Source organism: Mangifera indica, chromosome 14, assembly GCF_011075055.1.
Source record: "Mangifera indica cultivar Alphonso chromosome 14, CATAS_Mindica_2.1, whole genome shotgun sequence".
NCBI lineage: Eukaryota > Viridiplantae > Streptophyta > Magnoliopsida > Sapindales > Anacardiaceae > Mangifera > Mangifera indica.
In genome coordinates, this window is record NC_058150.1 from 3506157 (window position 1) to 3530438 (window position 24282).

General features: G+C 36.0%; 5 protein-coding genes, 1 long non-coding RNA gene and 1 pseudogene across 11 annotated transcripts; 3 read left to right on the top strand and 4 right to left on the bottom strand.

Annotated features, from left to right (window-relative positions):
* The first annotated feature begins 357 nt into the window (after positions 1 to 357).
* Positions 358 to 2789, top strand: LOC123196066 (glucuronokinase 1-like). The gene is made up of 5 exons (XM_044609951.1): positions 358 to 573; positions 1536 to 1724; positions 1796 to 1912; positions 1998 to 2158; positions 2431 to 2789. Exons 1-5 carry the CDS (start codon positions 373 to 375, stop codon positions 2672 to 2674), a joined length of 912 nt encoding a protein of 303 aa, XP_044465886.1. The 5' UTR covers positions 358 to 372; the 3' UTR covers positions 2675 to 2789.
* A 524-nt stretch (positions 2790 to 3313) lies between these two features.
* Positions 3314 to 4459, bottom strand: LOC123196538. Its single transcript, XM_044610601.1, has 3 exons — positions 4048 to 4459; positions 3501 to 3654; positions 3314 to 3401 (listed from the first exon to the last, which is right to left on the bottom strand). Exons 1-3 carry the CDS (start codon positions 4457 to 4459, stop codon positions 3314 to 3316), a joined length of 654 nt encoding a protein of 217 aa, XP_044466536.1.
* A 343-nt stretch (positions 4460 to 4802) lies between these two features.
* LOC123196075 lies at positions 4803 to 7281 on the top strand. 5 transcript variants are annotated; one of them, XR_006497592.1, is made up of 5 exons: positions 4803 to 5030; positions 5108 to 5227; positions 6014 to 6485; positions 6678 to 6691; positions 6856 to 7281. It is a non-coding gene; the product is annotated as an uncharacterized LOC123196075 (long non-coding RNA). The 5 variants fall into 5 exon arrangements; XR_006497590.1 differs by having other exon boundaries at positions 4805 to 5030; positions 6996 to 7281; XR_006497591.1 differs by having other exon boundaries at positions 4806 to 5030; positions 6014 to 6093; positions 6182 to 6485; positions 6678 to 7281.
* Positions 7282 to 7652: 371 nt separating this feature from the next.
* Positions 7653 to 9507, bottom strand: LOC123196063 (GDSL esterase/lipase At5g14450-like). Its single transcript, XM_044609948.1, has 5 exons — positions 9186 to 9507; positions 8876 to 9085; positions 8602 to 8774; positions 8235 to 8508; positions 7653 to 8105 (listed from the first exon to the last, which is right to left on the bottom strand). Exons 1-5 carry the CDS (start codon positions 9451 to 9453, stop codon positions 7858 to 7860), a joined length of 1173 nt encoding a protein of 390 aa, XP_044465883.1. The 5' UTR covers positions 9454 to 9507; the 3' UTR covers positions 7653 to 7857.
* A 913-nt stretch (positions 9508 to 10420) lies between these two features.
* LOC123196069 lies at positions 10421 to 12835 on the top strand. The gene is made up of 5 exons (XM_044609953.1): positions 10421 to 10776; positions 11132 to 11229; positions 11384 to 11668; positions 12332 to 12380; positions 12452 to 12835. The coding sequence occupies exons 1-5, from the start codon at positions 10541 to 10543 to the stop codon at positions 12528 to 12530; spliced, it is 747 nt and encodes a 248-aa protein (XP_044465888.1). The 5' UTR covers positions 10421 to 10540; the 3' UTR covers positions 12531 to 12835.
* Positions 12836 to 12949: 114 nt separating this feature from the next.
* On the bottom strand, positions 12950 to 15951 carry LOC123196071 (annotated as a pseudogene).
* Positions 15952 to 19139: 3188 nt separating this feature from the next.
* On the bottom strand, positions 19140 to 23421 carry LOC123196059 (probable methyltransferase PMT9). 2 transcript variants are annotated; one of them, XM_044609946.1, is made up of 8 exons: positions 22943 to 23421; positions 22284 to 22448; positions 22025 to 22207; positions 21340 to 21934; positions 20745 to 20857; positions 20420 to 20640; positions 19793 to 20127; positions 19140 to 19497 (listed from the first exon to the last, which is right to left on the bottom strand). In XM_044609946.1, exons 1-7 carry the CDS (start codon positions 23186 to 23188, stop codon positions 19812 to 19814), a joined length of 1839 nt encoding a protein of 612 aa, XP_044465881.1. In that variant the 5' UTR covers positions 23189 to 23421; the 3' UTR covers positions 19140 to 19497; positions 19793 to 19811. The 2 variants fall into 2 exon arrangements, with proteins under 2 accessions (XP_044465881.1, XP_044465880.1); XM_044609945.1 differs by having other exon boundaries at positions 19140 to 20127; positions 22943 to 23420.
* Positions 23422 to 24282: the final 861 nt, after the last annotated feature.

Consider the following 24282-nt stretch of genomic DNA (forward strand, 5'->3'; position numbering starts at 1 on the left):
TCCGAATTAGATTACTGTCGTTTTTCATGTCTTTCTTCTGCTTTATCCATCACTATACTGCGGAATTCGTTACGGGAGGAAGCATTGCTTGTCAAGTTGCAAATTGAAATTTAATTAATGTGATATATTTACGAATTGCTCGTATGATAACTTTGTTGTATAGCTAAGCCGAAGAAATCAATTGTAGCTCCTCGGAAATGAAGTACATTGTATTAAAAGTAGGTAGAAATGTTATATTAATTTATAAAAAAGTTTAAATGGGAGGTTAGATACACAATTTCTTCAAGTGCTTTATGCTGCAACTTCAATATTTGCTTTGTATTCTATATAACAAATATTACATTTATTATAATTTGTGAATTTTTGCTGACAATGAGACATTGTGACGATATAATTATGTTGTGGTTGATTGATGTACTTCAGGTGAATAGGTTGCAAAATGAAGGTTATTATGGAGGAGTGCGATTGCTTATGGCTATCTGTAAAGTTTTCCATGGCTATTGCAAGGACAACAATATTTATCTTCATGATGGGAATTTCACTCTATCTTATGATACAAATATCCCTCGACAGGTACATAATGGTTTGGTTTAATTTCTTATGAACTAATTTTATGGCCTAATTATATGCAATATGGACTCAACTCTTCATTTTGGTAACAAGGGATACAAAATAATATCTGATCATAAAATATTGTTTTATTGAGAATATTTTCAGATGCAAAGCAAATAAGTCTCTATGTTGTAGTTCATTTTTAATATTAACTTTATGTGCAATGATGATGATGATAACCTTGGCAAATGATGACTTTACCACTATCTCTTAATTGATGTGATTCATTTTCTATAGTTTTGTTTGTGGTTGTAACTTGAGTAATTTTTGTTTAGCTTTTTGATTTACTCAGAGAAGTGCCAAGGAAATATCCTATTTCTAATGTTTTTAGACTCAGATTAGATGTTAATCCAATTAAAGAGCCGATTTGGGTCTTTACCAGTCGGTTGTACCGATGATGTTAGCATGACATCAACAACATAATTAAAATTTTATATATGTATTAAACTAAATTAATCTAATAGAAAACGAATTTGCTCTGATGACAAATTTTACACCATAAAAACAAACTCAAGTTCAAATCTCATGACTACTATTTTCCTTTTTGTATCCAATTAAGTTAAAATAGATTAAATAAAAATTAGAACAATATATAACTTAACAGAATTGTGGTCTGATGGTTTGCTGCATATTCCTTGCAATTGCTAGGATTTGACTATCAACAATTGTAAAATTTTGTAAAATAAGAGGGTTGTTATGTTCTCGTTAGCATGACGATTTGACTGGATTGTTGAATTGTGATCTGACGTAATTTGTCGGATTCAACAGTGACTGGACTGACAATTGGGTCCCAGTCTGGCTCAGGTTTTAAAACACTGTCCGTTTCATGTGTGTGTTATCGTACTTGTTTTTCACTTTTCAGTTTCATATACAATGGTTTTCAGTGGGAACGTATGGGTCAAGTTATAATTTTGACATTTCAGACAGGACTTTCGGGTTCCAGTGCCATTGTATGTGCAGCCCTAAGCTGCCTGCTTGACTTTTACAAAGTCAGACATTTGGTCAAAGTGGAAATAAGGCCAAATCTTATCCTTAGTGCTGAGAAGGAACTTGGTATTGTTGCTGGTCTTCAAGATCGAGTGGCGCAAGTCTACGGTGGCCTTGTTTATATGGTATGTGATGTTAATGCATATATGTTCAAATGCTCATAAATGTAGTTATTTACAATAACTTTCATCTGTAGGATTTTAGTAAGGAACACATGGATAGCTTGGGGCATGGCATCTATACACAAATGGATACTGATCTTCTTCCACCTCTCCATCTCATCTATGCTGAGAATCCAAGTGATTCTGGGAAGGTTAGCACTTCACTGTAGCTTCCCCTTATTATCTTTGTTGGTTGATGCCTGTTTTAGAATTAATTCATGCTAATCTCAATTGTAGGTACACAGTACTGTCCGTCAAAGGTGGCTTGATGGTGATGAATTTATTATATCATCAATGAAGGAAGTTGCAAGTATTGCACAGGAAGGACAGACAGTAATACTTGAAAAGAACTATTCAAAACTTGCTGAGCTCATGAACCACAATTTTGACCTTCGAAGGTAAGATATCTTTGCACTTGATAGGCTTAGATCACATATGTTGAACAACTAACAAAGCTTTATTAACAAGCAAGAAAGCCAAGTTCCAGTGATCCACTCTACTGAAGCTCTTCCACTTTTATCATAACAATTGTATTAAGTTGCACTTGGTAACTTCAAATTTAGTTTTGAGGATAGAAAATGCTGCTTTCATGAGCATATGTTGCAGTCAATCAACTTAGCTGTATTTTAGTATTATTTACAGTGAAGCTTGGTTTGTGTATTTTATGCAGGAGCATGTTTGGAGATGCAGCATTGGGTAGTTTAAACATAGAAATGGTGGAGGTTGCACGGCGAGTGGGTGCTGCTTCAAAATTTACAGGCAGTGGAGGAGCTGTAATTGCATTCTGCCCTGATGGTCCTTCACAAGTGAAGCTTCTGGAGGATGCATGTCACAAAGCTGGATTTTCAATTCAACCGGTTAAAATCGTTCCTTCTTACCTAACTGATGTTGATAAAAGTACCTTTTCAAATTAGTATACAAATGTGAGAGTTTAGGGCTTTAAAAGAGTTAAAATGTTTATTTGTTTATTATGTGATGTCTATTGTCAATAAAGTTCCTCTCCAAACAGGAAAGGGATTTTCGGATAAAGATAAGACGAAGACAGATAAAATCTTCATAATAAAGATGAAAATAAATATATCTCTACTTCATCCTCTCTTTTACACAGTGATGGATAGGGAAAAGTATAAAGAATTTTTTCTGTGAGGGTAAGGAGAGAAAGGGGGATAATTTGTCCTCATGAGGGGACGAGGGCTCCCCGTCATCTCTATATGGAAGATAAGGAAAGGTTTTTTCTACAAAGACGGAGACGAGAAATAAGACATTTAATCCCTATTCAGTCCATTACCATCTTTATAACTTGCCCTCATCTACTAAGGGCAGCTTTGTGATCGCTGAGTCCTCTGAGAAAATGCACATCTGGTTTTCGCAACAAGTGATTGCCACTGGAAAATATGAATTTACTCTACTCCCCCGGAATAAAATATCTTTCAAACTTCAATCTGTCCTCTGAAATTACCCTTCAAAATATTCGCAATAATGAACAAAAAAATTTGCTATTTCGTAAGCAACTAATCAGAACATAAGAAACCAACAAATATGTACATATTCATTCAGGCTCCTGCTAACAATTTTCTCACCCTCACTGTCTCTCCTTCAATATTCAGATACAATACAACACCTGCAAAATCACAGATAATCCTAAAAGGAAAAAAAATTACAAGATTTATACTATCATTAGCTTATTCATTACAGTGAAAAACCTGCCTCCAAATACTAAAGCACTCCAAATTAACCTACGCATCACACAGTGAAGCCATGAGCTCCTGTGGTGAAGACCAGACAGGAAGATCGAGGAAGGATTGCTTTAACTGTTCCTCTTGCGCGTTGCACATTGCTTCTGCCACATCGCACAAATTCGAAACATCATGAATTATCGCTTCTGGGCTTCTACCTGCAATTCAAGACTTGCAGAATTTAAATGTAGCAGGAGCTCAAACAACAGTCAACTGAATTCTTCAGAAACAAGTACTTTTAGATAACTTTGAATTCCTAAAACTAAATCTTTTGGATTCCTTTCAGCATTTTTAGCTGCTACAAATATTTTAAAGAGTTGAAATAATTTTTTTCTAGAATTCAATCCAGTTAAGGCTAGGGTACTTTTGTTTCAAGAAATTCCATTAAATAATGATAGTAAAAGCTCAAACAACAACCATTAAAAAACAATTCAATTCTTCAGTAAGAACTGAAAACCCTAACCCTAAAAATTATGCTCAGTAACCAACAAAATTAAATACCAAAAGAAACAAAAAACTTGAAATTTTACTCCCAAATAACAAATCTTAACTAGCCCCAACTCTCACATTCATCACATTTAAGTAGAAATCAGAATTTGACCCAATTACCAGCAAAATAAGCTTATCAACTAGTGACCCACAACCCGTTTCAGTCTCCTCAACGAGGTTCGAAGCCGAATCCAGAAACGAGGGCATTTCCTCCAAGTTCTGGAGTCGTTTATCTTGCGTCTTCTCTTGCATTGCATACAAAGTAGTGGACAAAAGTTCCCACATATTGATCTCTTTCTGGTAATGTTTTTTGAGCTTCAACAACGCTTTTCTCTTGCGTTCTTTTCGTTGCCTTTCTTCTTCTTCAGGATCTGTGGGTCGAGAGGACGATGGTTCGTCGAGCCGCCGCTTCTTTCGCTTGTAAATGAAGCCATCGTCGTTGCAGAGCTCCCACTCTTCTGATGCTGGGTCCATGTCCATGGGGTGGAGGGAGCGTGAGAAACCCAAAATTTTTGAAATAAAATAACAAATGAAAAAATTGAATTGAAATGAATTTAAAGCTTAAAAAAAGAGCTCGTGCTGTGCAGTTGGTTTATAAATTTCTCCGTCATCATGCATTTTCAAGTTTTAATTTTTCTTCTGATTGTGAAGCCTCTTTCTATGAGACTCTAAGAACAACCATAATTTTATTGGACGGCTCGGCCCAATATTTTTGGCCCGGTCGATATCGGCTTGATTCAGAATAAGCGAATCGTGCTATAAGATACATTGATCGGTTTTTGTTAAAAAATATTAAAATTTTATTTTAAAAAATAATTCAAAATTAAAAAGTTATAATTTAGTAGATCGACCGGAGTTAAAAAGACACGACCTTCCTCATCATCCAATCAAACTTCTGTTATCTATTTATCCATCGCTTTTATGAAAATGTCCATTTTTTAAGAATAAAATTAAATGTTTTAACATTTTTGAAATTCTATGGATCGGTCACTCACCTGGACCTGAAACCAAAGCAAGATTTTTTTTTCGATTCCACTGAATGTCGGTAATGATCAAACTGCAATCAGCTTAGATTTGAGTTAAAGAGAAGTTAAAACGACCTAGTTTTTTACTTTTTTGTAGCGATGTTGTCGCCGGACGTTGGGGATATCTTGGAGAAGTCGAGGGATGTAGATCGGTTGAGGAAGGAACAGGAGGAGGTTCTCATTGTAATCAACAAAATGCACAAGAAGTTTCAAGCCAGTAAGACTACCAAGTTTATCCCATTTCGTTTTTTATTTTGTTTTAATGTGTTGTCTGTAATTGTGAAGGATTACGAAAAGCTGGTGTTTGATGGGAATTAGGTTGAAATTTGAGGGCTTGTTTGATGTTAAATTAGTAATGGCCGTGTTGAATCTTTTTTTTTTTTTTTTTTGGTTTGAGCTCGCTTTGTTGAATTTGGTTTAGAGTAAATTGAAATTTGAAGTGTGCTGAGCGACTTTGTTTTCTGGTTTGAAGCTATTTATTTAGGCTGAGTAAGTTTCTAGCTGGTTCTAAATTTAGATAGGGTACTCTAGTTTTGAGATTAAAAGATGTGGACTTAGGAGATATAGGTTATTGATCATAAAAGACAAAAGACTTTGAAGCTGGGATCTTCTTTGTGGATACTTCCTGGTGATTAAGAACAAACAAGAGAGGTGAAGACAGGGTACTCTACTAATAGATAGGTGTTGCCAAGTGATATCTGATTTTGATTTGCTTATACATCAATTTGCGTATTTGGGCAGCTCAAGCAGGGATAAACTTGAAATTAAGTACAAACAAGGGATTTATTCTTCGCATTGTAATTGTTTACATAAGTGATTAGTTGATTGGAAGACTATGGAGAAAGCAATGAATGGCAGTCAGATGTTCATGATCTGTTTTATATTGAAAATGAGACTAGTTATCAGATCTGACAAACTTTTTCTGAAATTTGTTCCTTAATGATAAAAGTTTAATTCCATTCCACTCTTCCAACTTGAGGATATCTTTCTTGTGTTTGCTCAGGTGTCAGCCAGGATGACAGATGGTGACAAGGACAAATGGTTTGTTGTAAAAGTAATGCATTTTGATAGAGAAACAAGAGAGTAAGTTTTGTTTCATTCACAACAGACCATACTCGACGTTTTAGCTTTCTCCGGATTACAGCTCTAAAAATGTTCATTATGTGCATAGATTTGAAGTACTGGATGAGGAGCCAGGTGATGATGAAGTTGTCTCAACTAGTAATTTAGAAGTCAATATTTGGTTCTTCACTCGAGTCTTGATCTTGTATCAGAAATAATCAAGTTCAGTGATGTTCATTTATGTCATTGCTAAGTTCAGAAAGTACAAGTTGCCAATGTCATGCATAATACCTTTCCTGAAGAGAAATGATCCTTCTAGCGTTCTGGAATTTGCACCAGGAAGACATGTTTTAGCTGTTTATCCGGGAACAACTGCACTCTACAAGGCAACTGTTGAAAATACACCACTTAAGGTGACCATTCTGTTCATCCTCTTTGATATACAGATACTTAAATCAAATCATCGCACTTTGCATCCAGATGTTATTCTACTATATTTATACCACAATTTTTATAAATATTTTTTATTTTCTAAGCTGGAACTGACTACTATTGTTCTGTGATTCGCTGTGGCGTGCCATCAACCATTGTGTGTATATACACAGAGAAAGAGCAATGAGTAAGTGAAATCCTTGCATTTCATTCTTTATTTTGAAGATCTGCGGAAGTACAGTGTTCTAATACAAGATGGAAACAAAATAATTAATTGATTTCTGTCATCTTTTTCTTTTTTCCGTTCTACATTTTGGGTTAATGGTTATAAACAAAGCATTTAATATACAGATTACAGATTTGCTTGCCAACTGATTCATCAAGGGATTCTGGATCATCTATAGATAGAACCATGCCGAGTTTTGGCTAATGTTTCTATAATCTTGTTTTTGTCATGGTGTCATGTACCTGATCATGTATTGATCTGGCAGTTATTTGCTGGAATTTGATGACGAGGAGGAAGATGGAGCCTTGCCTCAGAGGACAGTTCCATTCCACATGGTGGTCGCTTGGCCAGAAGATCGCCACTGATTATTATTGTCTATAATTGTGTATAAATTTATAGCTTGTGTTATTCAATATACCATATAACCTTTACACTAAAATTTTTGCTAGGTAATGTAGTAGGGGATTTGTAATCCAAATCTTTTATGTTATTTTGTTATATGACCTGTTCATTAAACTCTAAAAACCTTTCAAAAACACCTTTACAATTTACAAATATATTCTTGTTTACAATGAATTTTCAGACTTAATCGAGTCTTGGGCTTACCATCTCTCTTAACTTGAGTATAATCTAATAATTTTTTTTGTCCAAGTCTGCCTAAGGTCTTAATTATTGTCTGATCTGAAACTAAATTTGTTTAGATCCAACAATCTAACATCATGTTTGCTTGACCTAATTGACAAACCTACTGACTCTGAGCATTTTCAGCTTTTATAATTCAAACGTCTTTGCAATGTAAGAGTTAAAAAGACATCAGCATTGTGACACGCTGCATGATCATTACAAAACTTACATAAAGTAGTGGCAGCTCATTCGGATGCTTAGGCCAGCCATTTGCAAATGCCTTGAGTCGGAAAACAGGTAAAGGGGATAAGGTTTTCAGGTTTATTCCAAGATACTGAAACTGTCAAGGTCATACAATACAATTTATCAACCTTAAAATTGATTTTGCATACAAACTGAACTTTCACATCTTTCCAGAGATGAACCAGTTCGGTGATCTCTTGTACAACTAACTCTTGAATTCAGTTTCCCTGAATAACAAGTATAACCATGATGGCAGACTCTCACTTCCGGTGACATGCTTGCACAAGCGGAACTGGTGGATCTGTCAACCCGCCATAGTGAGTATGATTAGCAGCCCATTGATTTGCAGCCTGAGTATAGTGTACACCATCCCAGCTGACATACTTTGAAGGGTCTTTACAGGAGGCTCCATACACTTCAGTGTTGTTGATGTTTGCCCTGTTTCCACACCACACATGGTCATAGTTCTCATGGTACCCACAGCAGACCTTCAATGCATCAGCATATCCTGCATAATAATCCACATCAGAATTCTTTCAGTTGCAATGGATTTCTTATTCTTATACAAGATAGTAATCAAAATTTTGACTTAAATGTGACCGTGGTCATCATGATATATCAAAATGACAATAATTACCTAAATCTTTGACCTTGCTGATCAAGTCATACTTTGCCGCATAAACATCTACATATATTATTGCAGCTTCAGGGAGCTCTGATCTTAGCTTGACCACTCTTTCTTTAAGTTGTTTGTTGAACTCTATAGCCATGTCATTCTGAGTCTTGACGCAGCCATACTGATCAAGATAGCCCGCTGGTGGGTTTTTGATGTAGAACAGATTCACAGGCAAGCAACCAATAGGCCCTGTGTTGTGAATCCAAAATGTCCTCCCTCCTTGTTGATAGATATTCTGAAAGTGAATGTTTTATAGCTCATTAAACAACTTTCATCAGGTCAAAAATTTGTTAATGCTAGGCAATTGCTATAAAATATTGCAACTTACAGTTACAGCTGAAGCTAACTGAGAAATGATGTCTGGCATTGCTGCTAGAAGTTGATCGGAATTCATCGTTCGAAAGCCGACAGAAAGGTCATTCTGTCCTATATCAAATGTGTAAAGAGCCTTTGCAAAATCCCCAGATCTTGGAAGTTTATTTCTATCTGTTTCTGACTTGGCTGAGCATCACATTCACAAATCACAAACATGAATTATTATCAAGCAATGAAAAAGGGCCTAATGGGCATAATTTCACATTATGAATAAGTCAGAAATGAACCTTCATCGTAAAGATCTTTAGTGCGTGCTTTGAATTGGGTAAATTGCACAATCTGCATATCAAGAGAAAAAGGGCTAATTCCATACTGAAAAATGGTCTCATTCTGCCGTCTAATGGTTGATCCTCCGGTGGCAAAGTTGGCACCATGTCGAAAATCTGGTCCGAGTGAATTCAAATATGCACTCAAGTATGGCAATTTCAGACGCTCAGCTGCATAAATGAAATGGGATTTCAATTAAAATCTCTCTCTATTTGCCATAAACACACATACATATGACACTGAACTGAAGATCTAACAAGCAGTAGCTACCTATAAAGTCTATGATGAGACGGCCGTCAGAATCTCTCCCAGCTGGTTTATGGAAGAACCCTTCTCCATAAGGAGCTCGAATCGGCTCAAACGCAGCTGATATGCCTCCAGTATCTGAATTAGAATCACCGAAGTTATAAATTGCAGGGAATTCACATGGTGGTAAAGTATCGGCACTGGCAGTCAAACCCCATAGCCATAGGAGAAGAAACCCCCCGAAGAACGCTCTCAAACACTCCATTTTCAGTCTATCACAGCTGTAAATCATTCTGGTCACTTCTATATATTCGCACAGTCACATCACTCTCACACTCTCACTATTGGATAGAGGCATCCATGTTTGGTATATATGTGTACCCAATATATGATGATATCATTCTATCCGAATTAAATTATTTGTTTAAAATTAAACCAATCACATTAATTAATTAAAACTTTGTATTAATCCCACAACAAATAAATTAAGTAAATTTAAGAGTCAAATTTTCAAATATCGTATGAGAGTATTTCATTGTCACTTCCAACCATATTCCACACGGTTTCGGCTTAACCTAGAGAGTAAAAAAATTGACTAAATGCACATCAGATTTCCAAAGAGACATGGGTAGACAGCTGGATCCTGCGCTGCCCTGACAAATCTTATGCAATCTGGGTTAGTGACATAGTTTTGTTTAAAATCAACGTGAAAAATATTGGGTTTGTTGGAAATTGGAGTTGGCAGAAAGGTAACTGGGACAGTCCAAGAATGGAGAGTAAACGCAGAGGTTACTTGTCCCTTCATGTGCTCTAAGGATGGCTGGAGACCGTTTGATCTTTGATCTTGCGGCTGTAATGACGTGTTTTGAAATTAATAAATAAAATTATGTGTATATATTTTTAAATATATAATTAAATATTTTGGCTTAATACTGAGATGTTGAAGCTGGTGCACAACATTTAATTACTTAACATTGTACAGACGTATCATTGGTTGATTTGAATTGTAGACGGGGACGTCGAAACTGAAAGATTTTTTTGACAAGTAAAGCCACAGTTGTCGGTACCACCTCAATCTGAGGAAGGAAGACAAAACTCCGCGTTCCGGGATTTCTGGACCCTACACACTTATCATGTATTATTTTGTAAGTAGACGAAATTGCCCTTCCACTACTGGGCTTGGTTCTCTTGAGGCCCACTAGACGGCCTGATATGGCTCATTAGCGGACTAATAATTTGTTCATCTAGAAAGTAGATTGAAAAAAAAAAAAAAAAAAAGAGGGCGTTGCTCTGCTCTTCTCGAAATTCTGTTGTAAACAATCTTGTCCTGAAGGTGCTTTGCTTTCACTACGGAGGCTAGAGCAGGAGCTGGAGCGGCAATGGCTTCGGACGTGGAGAAGAAGCTAGGAAAGGAAGGGAAGAATCTGTTGGGTCCGCCGAGTTTTGTGGAGCTCGAAAACGGTAGGCTCAAGTGTGTGGAGACGGGCCACGAGATGCTACTCAAAGACAAGGATTCCTATTCTCAGTCCAAGCGGTGCCGTTTAGGTCTCATCGACTTTGCTTTGTCCCACAATAAGACCCCTCTTAACATGTTCAAGCAAGACCCTCTCTCCCGGTAATCCAAGCTTACATTTTTCTTTTTGTTTATTTTACCTTTCATTAGGGTTTTGGGTTTTCATATTTTTTGTTTCAAGGTTGTTTGAGTGTGACGAGTTTATGTCTATGAAGCTGGGTTGGGCAGTTTGGTTCTGTTTTTCTAATACCCTGTTAAATTTTCATTAAAAAATTACGCTTTTTGTTTAATCAATTAGTGAGAATTAAAATGTAATTTGTCTTTATATAATTGAGTTGAGTGGAAGTTACTGTTGTTTGAGGTGGTGAACGTTTGATAGTTCTCAATCCAGCACAAAATATAAAATGTGAATGATGATTTGTCCTTGTAATTTGTATTTGCATTTTTCATTTGTTAGTGCAAAGTTGATATGTAAGTTAACGGGTGATTCGGTTAACAAGACTGAAGAGCACATCTGGAAGCATATTAATGGAAAACGGTTCCTCAGCAAGCTAGGTTAGTGTTGATTTTATTTCACTAGTTAGTCTAAAATGTCTATATATAGCTGTCTAATTTGAAATCTTTTATTCTCTCTTATTGTATATGTGTCTACTGGTAATGGATTATCAAATTTTGGACTGAATATTTGAAGGTAAATGACTGTGAACAGAGCAAAAGGAAACCAGAAAACTTGAATCAAATGGAACAAAAGGAGAAGAAGAAGCAAAAACAAGTGCCAATAGTGTAAATAAGAAGAATAAGAAAATGAAGAAGAGAAAAGAGGTTGAAGAAATTATCTCTGAAGTGAGAGAGTCTTCAGATAAGGAGAGTGATTTGGAAGAAGCTGACTTTTGGATGCCCTCTGTTGGAGAACGTTGGGACCATGATGATGGTGGAGATCGATGGGGTTCAGGTTCAGAGTCAGGGGAGAAAAGTGATGAAGAAAATGAAACAGGTTTGTTTAGGCTCTGTACTGTCCTGAAATATATTATTTTGATATTGTATTCTACTGTTCTATTTCTATAAGTGGCTTCAGTGAGAACAAAGTATAAAAGTAATTGGAGTCCATAATGATGAATAAATACAACTTGGGAATTATAATTACCTATATTTGCAAATAGAAAATAGTGATAGAAATTAATAGATTCTTGCTATATTATATTGAAAATTTTAAAAAGGAAGATTAATTCTTTATGAATTCAATTAGAGGTTAAAAAAATAATGGTGCAGATGTTGATTATCTGTTTTGTGTAAACCTTGTCCCTTCTTCCATCTGCTGCATATTTCAGAAAATCAAAAGAATATGATCATAACAAACCGGTAGAACTTTTGAGAGTATTTGTCACAGAATCTTATTTGCAAACTTTTACATTTAGTTAACCCTTCAAGTTGGTTGACTAGCTTTATTTGCAGTTTTTTTGAAGCAAAATCTATTTGATAGCAGTTTACTAGGAACAACTTTGCACAAGTGTCACTCAATTTTCTTTTAGCTGGCTGTTTATTGACATTTTCAGTTTTGTCAATCTCTTCTGCAACCAACATAGTTCTGGAAATTAGCAGCTGTGTTGTTTTTCTATCACTCTCAGTTTGATCATTTGACTTTGTGTTTCTTAATTAGATGGTGAAGTTGTAGATGATATGAAGGAATCTGAAGAGCTTTCTGCTCGGTATGTTATCTCATACTAATATGTTCTTTTTCCTTAAATCTTTCGACCTAAAAGCTTCTTTTGCTTTGCAGAACAAAGAGAATGTCCATAGAAATTGGACCAAGCAGCTTTGCCTCAAGGAAGAAGAAGAGTAGGAAGGACAAGTCTTGATTTTCTTATTTGATAGAGTTTTCTGCGAGTTATAAATGGCAAATCCTGATTCCAGGTTGATTCTAGTCCCAAAAATGTTCAGAAATTGAGGATCATATGGATAGCACCCAAATTGTTTCCATAGTGATAGATCAGTTCTTTATGAGACAAAAATTTTGTTTATGATGTTGTTTGCATGTTTTCTACTGATAAATCTTTAGGGCCAAATTTTTTGTTTGCTGTTTGTTCCTTACATTGTTGTTTTCATTTGACATTCCTAATCAAATTTCGCATATATGTGCGTAAATATATTTGTCTTAGCCTTACCACTTGTGAATTTTCTTACTAGTTTTATTTGTGTCAAACCTGTTTGCTAGAAGGTTAACGTGTTTTTCAGAATGTTGAAGAAATTCTGCTAATATTTTGATCACGACAATGTTTAAATTTATGTAGATTGATTGGACAAATTTCTAAATAATCCAGATGCATTAAAATCTGAACTGGGATTGCTCTCAAAAAGATTAATACTGTATTCACGTATTCAGTCAATGTGGTGTTCCTAAGCTTATAGATTGTGAGCTGGACAGAGACCTTGGAGTGGGATTGTAGTTTTTATGTGTACCGAAGTATCGGTCCCCAAACTCTTCCATCCCTGGGAGCACTTGAGCATGTTCATCCAGTGATGCATCAATCTCTGATGTCACAATTTTCAGGTTCGGGAATTTCTTACAGACGGCATGAATTCCTTATGGCGCCTGCAGAATATATAGATTTAAGAATAGAACAGGAACAAAGTCTTGAAAATAGATAGCAAAACATCAGTGACTTACGGCTATAAGGTTGAGAAAGATGATGTTAGAATCTGGAACACCCTTGCGGAGAAGTAGAGATATAGCTTCGACAGCAGAGTTTCCTGAAGCCAGAATGGGGTCGAGCAATAGCACATGGCGGCTTGAGATATCTTTGGGTAGCTTTTGATATATTAACTGCAGCAATATTGTAAGCCAAATAAGGTGAATGTTGTAGCTATATGGTCGATGACAAGGGAGAAAAGAGACACAGTAGATTCCATGAGCCTGGGGCGCATTGTTACCCTCCCCATGTATGAGGATTTTGCTAACTTTGATCCTCTTACAACATGCCCTTAATGCATTCTCCATGCTTTCCCCACTGACATCAGAATTATGTTATGCATCTCATGAATTATGTTTTCAGAATCAACCCAGAGAATTTTTTTGTTTGAACATTGATGTTAAAGATTTGTAAATTTAGGATTCAAGTATAATAATGGAAAAAGGAAGATGTACCTCCTAATATTGAGACCCCACAAAACCTCTTACAGAAAACAACTCCAGTGTGTACTGACCCTGTTATAGGATAAAAAGCAGAGATAAAGGAAAAGTATTACGCACATTGCACATGAAAAAGATGCATATTGGATGATGAAGTATTCTGGTGGACTTGAATTTCACTTGTTTGGTGTGATCAGTTCAGTCTTGAAAGAGTGATTTGACTCAAATAAAGTTCTCTCATCATCAAAATTAAAGGTAATCTTGTGATAAATGATGAATACACTGTAGCAAACTGCAGGTACCTGTTGGAGTAATGACTTGTTTCTCAGGGAAAGGAAGGTGTCCTAGACCATGCTCTTTGCAACTTAATTTTAAGTTTTTGCAGTTATTATACATATGCAGCTGTTCACCAAGCGAATAAAGTCGATCCGCGTAGAAAACATAATCATGCTTTCTTGTATTAGCATCTCGTATTAGGGTGTGCATACCCTGAAGCTGGACCGAGTGAAAAAGACCATTAAGCTTTTTTAGTTCCTTTAAAAGCAACAACACAGAATTGCAGATAATTATATTACAGAAAAATTCAATGACATAGTGAAAGAACATTTGAAGAGTTAAAATTGACAACTAGAAATGAAGATAAATAAAAATACCTGAAATGTTGAGAAAATAACTAAGACATCTGAATATATTTTACACAGGTCATGCTGGCCAAGCTTTGTACGAATATGTTGAACTATCAAGTCAATTGCTACATTGTTGTCGCCCCCTCTAGGGATGATAATGTCTGCATGCTTCTTTGATGGCAGTATATATTCTTCAAAACTAGGCTTTACAAATCTAGCATACTGCAAATTTTGGAGAATAGATTATTGAGATATCTGTAATATATAGACTTCGGCATTTACGTTGCAATAGAAGCTCACTAACTTGATCAAGCACATTTTGGACATCTCTTCCTCTTTCGACAGTGTCGCGTTGGATTCTTCATGCTAGACGCACATCAGAATCTGCACTGGGGAAATTACTATGCTGATCATTGGTGACATATCATAATTAGGTGGAGAAAAAATGGATTCTAAAGCTGCAATGAAAATCAGATGCAAGATTGAAAAAACCTCAGGATGCAGCATGCATTTATGTTAATCATGAGCATAGTGCTATATACATTATTATTTACATAGTCCAAATTTGAAACATCTGATGATTATGCTTAATGGTTCACCATAAAATGCACTGCCCAGTTTCATTGATTTTTTCTCAGCACATTGCTTGACTTACAGAAGAAAAATAAATGAAACAGATGAAAAATTCAGAGGAACAAACCTGTGTCTACAAAGATCTTCATGTTCATGAGTTCGCGAACACGACAATCATGAAGTACTAGTATTCCTTCCAAAATGAATACATCTGAGGGGTTAATCTACATTACAAAAAACAAAAATCATTAAGAACAGTTTTTAACCGAAACTATGAGGCATCAACGCATCTGATGCTTCAGAAAAATCCTTTTGAAAGCCTGAAAGTCTTCCAAATATATAGTACCCGACGTGCCCGTTCAGTGCTTTTATGAGTCTTGAAATCATAATTCGGGATGCTAACTGCTTGCCTCTGTTTCAATCTCTCCATGCAAGAAAACAAAAGCTCTGTATTGAAGGCATCTGGAATGTAATCAAAGAATGAAATTAGCGTAAGGACTTTGATGATACTCTCAAATGAAAAATGTACGTGGATGATCAAAGTTGTACTCATGGACATTTCGCAATTGCTCATCCTTGAGAGAATGATAAAACGAATCCTGCAAATATCCCATATGTCAATTGCATTCAGTGTAAGAGGATTTTGATCATCTGTCATTTATACTCCAACAGATTGGAGGACATGGTGAACTTGAAATTACTTGATTTACAAGAACAACACGTTGATCGTGGAGCTGGGAGATGATCATATTGCAGACGGTTGTTTTCCCAGATGCGGTTCCACTAGCAACACCTGAGAACATCAACATTTTAGTATTACAACATGAAAATAGATCAATCAAAGAAGAACAAGAAAACCAAAAAGGAAAAAAGATGCATTACCAATGACAAAGGGTTGTTTGGGGGACATTTTTGAATGGACAGAAGAGTTGCTTTTCATCTTACGAGTCAATTCGGATGCAGTGTCCATGTGTTGTATTGAGATATAATGACAGTTAGTCTTCAGGTTTTACAGTGACGGTGGGAGTAATTTGATCCTGTATATCAGCGAATTGGAGAACGAAGCAAGCGGAACTAACGGAACACTGAAATTGGCGTTATAAATAATTAATATATTTAATTAGATATAAATAAAAATATATTAATATATTATATTGTTTAAATGTTTTTGGTTATTTCTAAAATATTTTTATATTTTTTGTTATATTAATTGAAAATAAAGTTATTTTTATCATAAAAAATTAAAAAATAAAAATATAATTATAATAAAATCAAATAAGATAATACAATTAATAAAAAATAGATTATTAAAATAATTTTTGTTTATTAAGATCCAATTGGCCTCTAGTGTTTTACTTTCTATTCTCTAATTCAATTGTAGTATTATCATTCTATTTTACCTTTAATAAAATTAATATATTTGTTTTGGTTTTATCCGTAATTCTAATATATGCTTTTGAATTGCACCTTGAAACCATTTCTAGTGTAAAGGACTCTCCATTGGCCTGTCATTCAATTGAGAAGGTGAGTTCTTAAGAACTTTTGTTACCAATCGTTGTAATTCAAAATTTTATGTAAGTTAGGTTACAGTGACAATGTTGAGAATCCAAAAATGAATCTTGATATCAATTACAATATAGAATAATTCAAACGTACTTAAAATAAGAACATAAAGAAATTTTTAACATTGTATGTTATTAGTCAGTGTTACAATATGAGATATCTTGAGAAAAATGTAAGTGAGTCAGGATAGTAACAAAGTATCTTATAAATGTTTTCTCGCCCTTTTCTTCTCTTTGTGTTGGTCTTTTATCACTCTTCCAATGTTTCATGGAAATAAAAAGTTTATGACATGTTATCCTAAACAGAGCATTATTGATAGTAATTAATGCAAAAAGATGGCGAGAAAAGAACTCAAACGGGTGTATCTTTAAACACATAATAACACAACATATAAAATATTTATGTTATTAAGAAGTCAGAACTCAATGTATAGTTATTTTTTAAGATACGAAATTTAACTCGTTTAGGATAGGAAACTTACGCTGAAGAAGTGTCCCATTATGACAAACTTCTAATTTTAAGAGTGAAGAAGTCATTTGATCAAAAGCAACTTGCTATCTCTCTTTGCAAACCATTCTAAAGTGTGTGCCTATTTACACCAAACAGTAACAACTTTCAATGTATAATTCTTAACACACAACCACAAATCATGAATGTCACCCCAACAATAAGATTTGAGACCCTGATCCCTCTTGGTGATTGTTCATGTCGAAGAACCACATCTTCTCAGACAATTATCACTTATTTTTACCAATATGAGCGTTGCTAGATGCCTTTGGGTATAGGATCTCAAATCCTTTCTAGAGCATATAATACTTGGGCTTGTTGCCTCCCACCAAATGCTCTCAGTAGAAACAAGTTACTTTTGAGCATAACGCCCTAGAGTCCTATACAATATGCTACACACAATGAATTTTCGAGTGTTTCTCAAAGCAGAGATGAGAATCAAGTAAGATCTCTTTCACTGTTTAAAGACACCGTTTGCTCAACACCCTCTTGTGTTGACACTCTAACCAGTTGGCTGGGCAACGTACTTGCCAAACTTGTGGATTGAATGGTTGACTCATAATACCATTTCTGGAGTAAAGAGTTTGTTTTTTTTCTCTAAATGACGCTGTTTACTTAACTCTCTCCATCATCTAAACGGTCTTGAACGGAGATGCAACCTCTATTTGTCAAACCCAAGGTTCAGGCTTTTATCACTCCATAATGGCTCAGCGTCTGACCACAATAAGTGAAGTTACCTACATTTTTAAGCCTGAAGGATAGAATGACAATCAATAGATAGTTTTTTGACGGCCAAACGACTATTTCCCACCCAAGGTTTAGCGTTTTCTCAAAAGTCCCCCCTTTAACTATGGAAACACCAAACACCCACCCATGGCCGGTTAGATTTAACCAAACCCTAACGGCTGAAAATTTTATCTCCTTTTGCCCCCCTAAACTTTAAAAACTGAAATTTTCCCCCCGCCTAAGTTTTAAAAAATGACAGTTTCACCCTAGGGTTTGGTTTTGAAATCTCCGGCGACCTCTCCGGCTCCGTTGCCGACGGCCGCTCCCTCCGGAAGCAACCTCTCCTTCCGGCGATCTCTTTCCTCCCATTTGGAGGTCCGATCGGCGCTCAGAGACGCCGTGGGAGACGAAGACTTCGTCTTCCCAGACGAAGCCGATGCCGTCGTCCTCGTCTGGGAAGACGGTCGTCTTCCCAGAGGTCTTCTTCTGGGAAGACGATCGTCTTCCCGAAGACGACGGCGTCGGCTTCGTCTGGGAAGACGAAGAACTTCGTCTTCCCGACGAAGTCTTCGTCTCCTACGGCGTCTCCGGGCGCCGATCGGACCTCCAAATGGGAGGAAAGAGATCGTCGGAAGGAGAGGTTGCTTCCGGAGGGAGTGGCCGTCGGCAACGGAGCCGGAGAGGTCGTCGGAGATTTCAAAACCAAACCCTAGGGTGAAACTGCCATTTTTTAAAACTTAGGCGGGGGGAAAATTTCAGTTTTTAAAGTTTAGGGGGGCAAAATAGATTCTATTTTAGTTTATTTTTAATATTATAGCTAAAATGACGATTTTACCCCTACCACCGTTAGGGTTTGGTTAAATCTAACTGGCCATGGGTGGGTGTTTGGTGTTTCTATAGTTAAAGGGGGGACTTTTGAGAAAACGCTAAACCTTGGGTGGGAAATAGTCGTTTGGCCGTTTTTTGACACGCAAAATAGACTTCTTGTTAGTAAGTGTCAACCTTTGATGTCCGAAATTTAATTAACGATCAGTAGGTTAAGCTGACATGCATGGTGCAAAGTATTACAAATATATTTTTTAAACGAGAAATCTCACTCAAATTAGATCATCACTTTTGAGACCGAACCAACTATACTAAACAAAACAAAGTCCGAATCCAATAATCAATTTTACAACCACTAAACAAAATAAATCCAAAGTTTAATTTTGATATGTTCTATAATCAATGGAACGACACACTGAATTGTTAACATTATACTTAGAAGATCATGAATGATTGACCTACCTTCCAAAATGATGGGTAATTTTTTCGCAGGCCACTCAAAAATTAACGCAGCAAAATCTCCACAAATTAGTAAAGTTCTATTTATAATTCGCAATTCCATGGTTATATACAGGCGTCTATCTCCACTAATTTAAGATCCTGGCAAAACTAGAAGAACCACTGGAGATAGGAAAATAGAATCCAAGAATACCTGCAATTAAATTACACTAATTACTTTCTAAGTAACATTAGTTGATATGAAAAACATACATCCCACAAGTACAATATCCTCCAAGATATTACATGTCTGCTTCTGTTCTTCTTGTTGCTTTTGGCTGCTTGAGACTCTTATCTCTATACGGCTGCAACTTCTGAGATATAAATGTACTGCAAGTCTGCAACCCTTTGTATATGAAGCTGTTGTAGAATCTTCATCTAGCCGGATAGAAAAAAAAAATAACTGTATCAAATGCCAACTGTAGGCAGGTCCAGCTTCAAACTCATTTTATCTCTAGTGAAATGTGAAAGATCCCAGAAGTGCGATCAACATGGCTTCAAAGGAACGAAGATGTACATGAACTTTATAACAGGAACTAGAGTATTAAGTTTGAATAGACATAACATACTCCAAATTTTCTTGGGGGAGGATGAGAATTATAAAAGAAAGAGAAAGAACAATCCGTTTCAAAAAAACCCCTCGACGTTTCAAATTGCATACATGACAATATACCTGGCAGAAGAGGCCAGTTTCAGATTGCCATAACACCATTGTCCCACAATTTCTTTCTTGCAATCAAAACTCTTTCTTCACCAGAGGAGAGAGCATCAATCCTTGGTTCAACTTCTGATATCCAGCCATCCCACCTTAAGGCAGTCACAAACTTTCGGATATAGTTTATTATAGAAGGTTTGTCTCTTATAATTACATATCCATCTGGCCGCAGCATTCTATCCATTTCAATTAGTAAATCCTCTATTCCACAACCAAGCTCCTCAATCTCTGAAAATACTTTCCAGGCATGAAGAAGATCATATGTTCGAGGATAAGTCGAGAATGCTTCACACCTATATCATTGACAAAGCAAAACTCAATAACTCATATCCAAAGCTTTATGAATAGAAATTGCCACATTATTTAATTATGCTCAGGGAAATTATACATGGCCGACTTTCCAAAATAAAAAGGTATTTTACTAGAAATAATATGTCATAATGATATCAATATATATGTGTGTGTGTGTGTGTGTGTATGAAACCAAGACAAACAAAGACCAGAATAAAGCATGTGCAAAATGTCAAAACAAATTTTGGAGTGGAAAATTCATTACGGATGAATTTGTCAAATTAAAAGGCCTACCAATCATGAACAGTTCCAATGAGACCTCGATCATAAATTATCTTCAATCTTGCAGACATGTGGAAGGGAGCAACATTCATCACCCAAACATCTTTATCTTTGAGGGCAGAAGCAAATCCCCCAAGGTTAGAGTTCATATCCATAACATTTCTTAAGGAATTTTTCTGTACAACAGATTTCATTTGCTTCCAATACTCAGTCACTCTAGCTAGCCATATATTCTGCATGAAATAAATTCTTGATGAATAAAGTGATGAGTAATAAACAGAACAAAGCAAGATACAACAACACCAAACAATGTTCTCAATCAATGTCAAAAACTTACAGAGTCTCGGCGGAATTCCTCTGGGCTGACACCAATTTCTGCTAGTCGAGGGGGTGCTGCAGTAAGCCTCATTGGCCAAGGAACTAGTCCACTACCTTTTTCCTGGTGCATCTCTGTCAAAGAAGAAAAAAGGTTACTACAAGCACTGATAAAAGCTTAAAACAGAAAAGTTAAAGAACTAGAGCCTATCCACTAGCCCATGTTGCACAAATAAATGGACATCTGGGCACAGTAATGAAAACAATAGAAATCAGTACTAAGTTTTCCTATTCAAAACTCCTATTAGGGAACATTCACAAGGGATTTAAAGATATCTTGATTCAGGTTTACAAGAGAGAAGTAGAACATAAATCATATTCTCCTATTCTCCCTGGAAGAAAGACAGAGGACCGATGAGTCCTTCCAACCCAAATTTCTAAAAACTATAGGACCACAGAGTACGCTGATAAGTTAGACAAGAGCAACAACTTCAATCTGGATATAATGTATTTCATGTGATAACAATAACAAAAGTTCTGCCAACAACACAAGGAGAGTTTTCAAAATTATCTACAAGTTAGAGCCTGAACAACAGACAGAAAGTAGTGTTACTTACTAGCTGAGTAAGGGAAGATGCATGCTTTCATGAGCACATTCCATGTAACATCCGGGTCATCTTCAGGCCCACATAAAGGAGGCCGCGTTCCAGGTTCTCTCTTCAAGTAACAGCTATTGCTTACTGGCTTTGCCCATATAACAGTCTGGTCTTTCTTGGAAACAACTCTCCAGCACATGCTTCTCAGAAGATCATACATAGCATTCCAGATTCTTCGATTTTCTGGATCATGTGCATAGGCTTCAGGAGAAGAATACACAAAATACCCTCCTGGTCTTAATAATCTGTCAAGTTCCAATAAGAGAATCCCATCTCTCTGAAGCCAATCAATCCGACATCGTGAACAATGTGCAAGTTCAAATGATCTGCTTGGATAAGGAAGTCGTTTAGTTCCCAAGACACCTAGAGTTGATGGAATGCCCCTCTCCAGTGCAAACTGTATCTGGTTCTCGTGTACATCATTAGGTGCTAAGGACATAGCTACAATATCATGGGAAAGAAGATAGGCTCCGAAACTTGCAACCCCGCAACCCACATCAAGAACATTCCTGATGTTTCCGCCATTGTGGAGCTTATCACCAGGAAATTTAAGCATCTATACCAGTATAATGATTTAAGAATTAGCTTAACAACAAGGAAAACATCAATATATTTTATATCATATTGAAACAAAACAACCACATACCCTGGAAAGAGCAACAATGTACTTGTCCGCTCCATCATGGAAATGGGTCCCTCCACCAGGGAAATTTATCTTGTCTCCATTTACAACCATCCAATGCTGATCTGACTTCTCTTCTGCCAGATGTGTATGAGGTATATTAGCCTTCCACACTTCATCTCTGCTTGCTGGCCACTTTATAGGAATCTGCAACTCTAAAAACTATCTTGTTGGAATAAAAGACTAACTGATACCAAATACATAAGTGACAAAAGAAACTAACCTTGTAACCCTTTGGAGGTGGAACCAGGCAATTGTAACGCCGCTCTGGAGGTGGACAATGCCGCTCATAATGCTCCATTAATGTCAAATTAGGCTTTAGTTTTAATTGATAAATAAGGTTTCTATCTAGACATGGTATCAACTCTGAATATTTCATATCACAGATCTGTAAAAACATGAAATGGACAATTTCAGCTAATTAAGAAGAAATTTACACAAAACCGAATTTGCCCTTAAAAAGAGTTGAGTGGGTAAAACAAACTTATATCATTCATATACTATCGAGTGGAATTAATATAAATTTCTACGGCATATACATTCATCTTAAAAACCAAAATGAAAGCAAATACATGTATAACATAAATCTAGGGATAAGCTATGAAGAATGTGATACAATGCTCAGAAATCCCTCTCCTCTAACCTGAGAATTTTCTCATGTCAATTCACTATCGCAAATTTCTATCCAACGAAACAAAATTGATGGGCAGAACACAATTATCTACATTAAACGAGTCCAATTATCAAGTTTTTCCAAGATACACAAATTATTTTTTGCTCAATAACAAATTCTTAATTGTTCTTTAATTTGTAGATAAATCAAACAAAATAAACAAAAAAAAATCTCTTTAAAAAAAAGTAAAATAAAATAGATTTACATACAGGGATGCTTTTGGGCACTTCAGGATTGAGCTCTTGATCTTCAAACAAGTCATCAAAATCTTTGTTCCCTGCAAAACCGCCTAAAACCGGGTCAGATCCATCGAAAGAATCATCGTCCGATCTACGGAGTCCCGGGGCCGAAAACGACCCGTAGTACAAACAAACCAACCCAAGAACAACAATGAGTCCGAGAAGCACATAAGTCACTAGCTTAGAACTATTCATTTTCTCGCACTTGTGCTTCATTTCTCGACTAGGAGTCAAGAACCCAACCCTAACTCAGCTCAGCGCGACTACGAGAGAGAAAAGCCTAGACCAGACCTGACGTGAGACTGAGAGAGAGTGAGGAACTGTGAAGTTGTAAGAACCCCACGGGCTTTACTTAGTCATGAGTTATTCTATTATCTACCGCCGGCGGGACCCTTTGAGTTCCGCAAAAATAACGTAGTTTGATTCGCTGATTGGGAAAAGTAGCGCGTCGGCAGCCCGTAGTTTGGTCTTAATCGTAAAAAATCCGATAAAATTTGAAAATGTAACACTCAGATCCTTATAAATTGATAACTTTCCGGGGACATTTGGTTAGCCAAAGGACTTATTCCCACAAAAGATTAATGTTTTCTCACGTTTTTATTTTCCATATTGAAAAACTTTTTTACTTATTCATGAATTATTAAATTTATTAGTTTTAAAAATAAAATTATTATTTTATCTAATAATATTATATTAAATAAATTAAAATTTATCTTATTAAAATAATATATTAGTATTTTTTATTAGAAATATAATAATCTTTTTGGCAATATATTTTTAATGATATTTTTTTTTTTAAGTATAAATTACTAGTCTTAACTAAATTACCCTTATTTTCTTATAATTAATATGATTTTTTTAGACTATGAAAATCATAGGGACTAAAATGTATTTATATCGTACTTATCGACTGATGATTAAAGTTGAGAAATGATGAGTTGGGATTGGAACTTTTGACTATGAAAAAAAGGTGAAAATGAGAAAAATGAGAATTGAATTGAAGGAAAAGGATGGAACGGGCGTTTATAGAAGAATTTTGTGGAATGTGATGTGAAATGAATTGAATTGAAATGGATGCTGCGTACGTGCCACGTGGAGCACTGTGAGATGTAGGGCTCGTGTTGAAACGTTCGTGCTTTTTGTAGAAATAGAATGGCTTATAGGCTTATAGGCTTATAGGTGTTTTTGCATTTTGGAATGGCCAAACGACAATTTCCCACCCAAGGTTTAGTGGTTTCTCAAATGTCCCCTCTTTAACTATAGAAACACCAAACACCCACTTATGATCGGTTAGATTTAACAAAACTCTA